This window comes from Egretta garzetta, unplaced genomic scaffold, assembly GCF_000687185.1.
Source record: "Egretta garzetta isolate BGI_Z169 unplaced genomic scaffold, ASM68718v1 scaffold16, whole genome shotgun sequence".
Taxonomy (NCBI): Eukaryota; Metazoa; Chordata; class Aves; order Pelecaniformes; family Ardeidae; genus Egretta; species Egretta garzetta.
The window spans coordinates 5,890,043-5,892,632 of record NW_009260022.1 but is presented as its reverse complement, the minus strand read 5'-3'; the positions used below and the strand labels follow the sequence as shown (position 1 = coordinate 5,892,632).

At 47.4% G+C, this 2,590-nt stretch overlaps 1 protein-coding gene across 1 annotated transcript; it reads right to left on the bottom strand.

Annotated features, from left to right (window-relative positions):
- Window positions 1-2,473, bottom strand: HOXD10 (homeobox D10). The gene is made up of 2 exons (XM_009640800.1): window positions 1,732-2,473; window positions 1-278 (listed from the first exon to the last, which is right to left on the bottom strand). Exons 1-2 carry the CDS (start codon window positions 2,471-2,473, stop codon window positions 1-3), a joined length of 1,020 nt encoding a protein of 339 aa, XP_009639095.1.
- Between the last annotated feature and the right edge of the window lie 117 nt (window positions 2,474-2,590).

The following is a 2,590-nucleotide window of genomic DNA, read 5'->3' as shown; positions in this document are numbered from 1 at the left end:
TTAAGAGAAGGTCAGATTAGCGGTCAGTTCCCGGATTCGGTTCTCCCTGCTCATCTTCTTGAGCTTCATTCTGCGGTTTTGAAACCAAATCTTGACCTGCCTGTCAGTGAGGTTTACGCTCTTACTGATCTCTAGACGGCGCTCTCGAGTGAGATACATATTGAATAAGAACTCTTTCTCTAATTCCAGTGTTTGGTGTTTAGTATAAGGACACCTCTTCTTTCTGCCACTCTTTGCAGTTAGCCAATTGCTTGTTGGAGTATCAGACTTGATTTCCTCTATCAAAATCAGAGAAGGAGAAGAAGAAGAAGGAGAAGAAGAAGAAGAAGAAGAAAAAAAAAATCAAAAATACCTCAGGCTGTTAGAGTGTACCCTTGGCCATGACCCCTCCTCTGCAGTGTCTGGCAGATATGGTGGATGTGGGCATTAAGCTCGGCTCGGGTGAGGTGTGGGCAGGGAGAGGGGACCCCATCGCCAGGCTGGGCTCGCCGTCCCCACCGCTGCCTTGCGGCCGCCCCGCTCTCTTGCCCCTGCCAGGAGCGGGCTCTCAAGTTTTCAGCTGGCTTTTACCATTTCGACAATATTTAACCTGCCACCCCGGCCACATTTTAACCGGTCTAACCTCGCCGTGGCCGCCTCGGGCTCCCACGGCACTTCCTACGAAAATACCCCACTTACAAAATACCCTCGCACTGTATTTTGAAGCAGCTTCCCCCCCCACACCCCCAGCCATCAGCTGAATCACACCAGCACACCTAGGAGCAGCCATAGACGTTTTCCCAGCCCAAAAGATAGACAAGAAATCAACACCCTCTGTATCGGATTTTTTTTCCCCCCCATTTTCCTTTTAGATTTTTTTTCCCCCCGCCAGAAAGAAATCTGCCCCACATCAACTTAGACTTGGGCTGTTAAATATAATTCAGATGAAAAGAATCTCCATGCACACGTAGGGTAAAAAAAATCGACCTAGAGGTTGCAAAGTACATTTTGATAGTAGAAAATTCCCCGTTTTGGGGATTCTTCGACACACGCCGTTCGAAAGGAAGGCTTTAGTGCACTTTTAAAGGGAAAATAAAATCAGATTACCACCACCTTTAGCTTTCAAACGCATTTCAAAATACTGTTGCACTTTTGGAGACCAAGCCAAGGTTATCTAAAGCACCACATTGAAATATTCCACCTTTGGACAAGGCAGATAGCGGGCTGCTGCTTTCATTGTGCATTTGCTTCCAACTTTACCCAGCCTGGTGGCACCTATTCCTCACCTATTTTAGTAGGATCGTAATTAACTTTAAATGCAATCAAACCGCAGCAAGGCTCAGTGAAAATAAAAAATAATTTAAAAAATAATTAAAAAAAAAAACAATCAGCGAAATATTACGAGAGAAAAGTTGAGCTGGTCGTATTTTACAACCTCCAGACCTGCTTTTTTTTTAGAGGTATGGGGCTGCTTTTGGCTGCTGCAGCGCATTAAGGAGCACACGGCTATATCCCCCGCACCACAGAGGCGGTCTGCATGCACGGGAGAGGCAGATCCCCCCAGAAAACCTTTGGACCCTTTTGCGTGGCATTTTTGCCTGCCAAAATCTTCAGAGACACAGCACCTGCAGCCCGATACTCCTTAGCATTAAATGTGATGGCTGTGATGCTCGTTAGTATATTCGAGCGTGCTTTATGGTGCTGGCGTGTTGGAGTTACACCACGGCACGGCTTAAACTCGGTAATACAGACCTTTACTCTCCTTCTCCTGGACTTCTGGGCTGGACACGGAGCCTTCGGGCAGGCAGCTCCGCTCGTCTTGCAACGTGGACTTGGGCTCGGGACTTTCCACTTGAGAGACTTTAGCGGTGCTGTCTTGGTTGTTCGGGTTTTCATTCATTTTCTTTTCCAGCTGAAGTTGAGCAGATATCTGCGGTTTGGAGCTGCCGCGAGGGTTTAACTGTAACATTACAGTTGAACTCGTTTCAGGGCTATTATTGTACTCTTGGGTTTTCCCAGTGGCGTAGGTCTGGCTCAGTCTAAAATATCCTGGGACGGGAACCTCGGGGTTCTCAATGGGGCATGATTCAGACCCCAGCCTCTGGTAGGAAGGGACGTCTGCAGAAATGAGTTTGGATCTCTTATCGGAATACATGCAGCAATTGCTTTCTTCTTTAATATTTGTAGTGAAGGAACAAGTGGGGACCTGCTGTGTAACAGGTTGCTCTATTCGACAAGGTCTGTTCGGGTCTGTCCAAGTGTCTACTTGAGGTATATAAGGATGTACATTCATACCCATATTTTGGTGATTAACTTCTCTTTTAGCCAGAGACGGAAGGAGTCCACAGGTTTGCATCCCGTACGTCCCAATGTCTGTGCTAGGTGGCATATACATGCTGGCGCTGTTGGAGTAGAAACTGTCACTCCTGCACGCACTGATGAGAGAATCTACTAAAAAAGTATTGGCGGCAGGAGAGCTGTTGGGAAAGGACATTTTGGGGCGGAATTTGAGGAAGAGAGATTGTGTCCTTTGTAGGCTGACATCTCTAGGAAAACATTCCCGTGTAATTGCGGATGCCTCCGCGCGACCACATGACAGCCGGGCCAATGG

Excerpts from the sequence above, each read along its gene's own strand:
- HOXD10 (XM_009640800.1), bottom strand. The coding sequence starts at position 2,473 with ATGTCCTTTCCCAACAGCTCTCCTGCCGCCAATACTTTTTTAGTAGAT. Across the intron at positions 279-1,731 it reads CCAGGAGAAGGAGAGTAAAG|AGGAAATCAAGTCTGATACT; the intron begins GTCTGTATTACC and ends TGATTTTGATAG.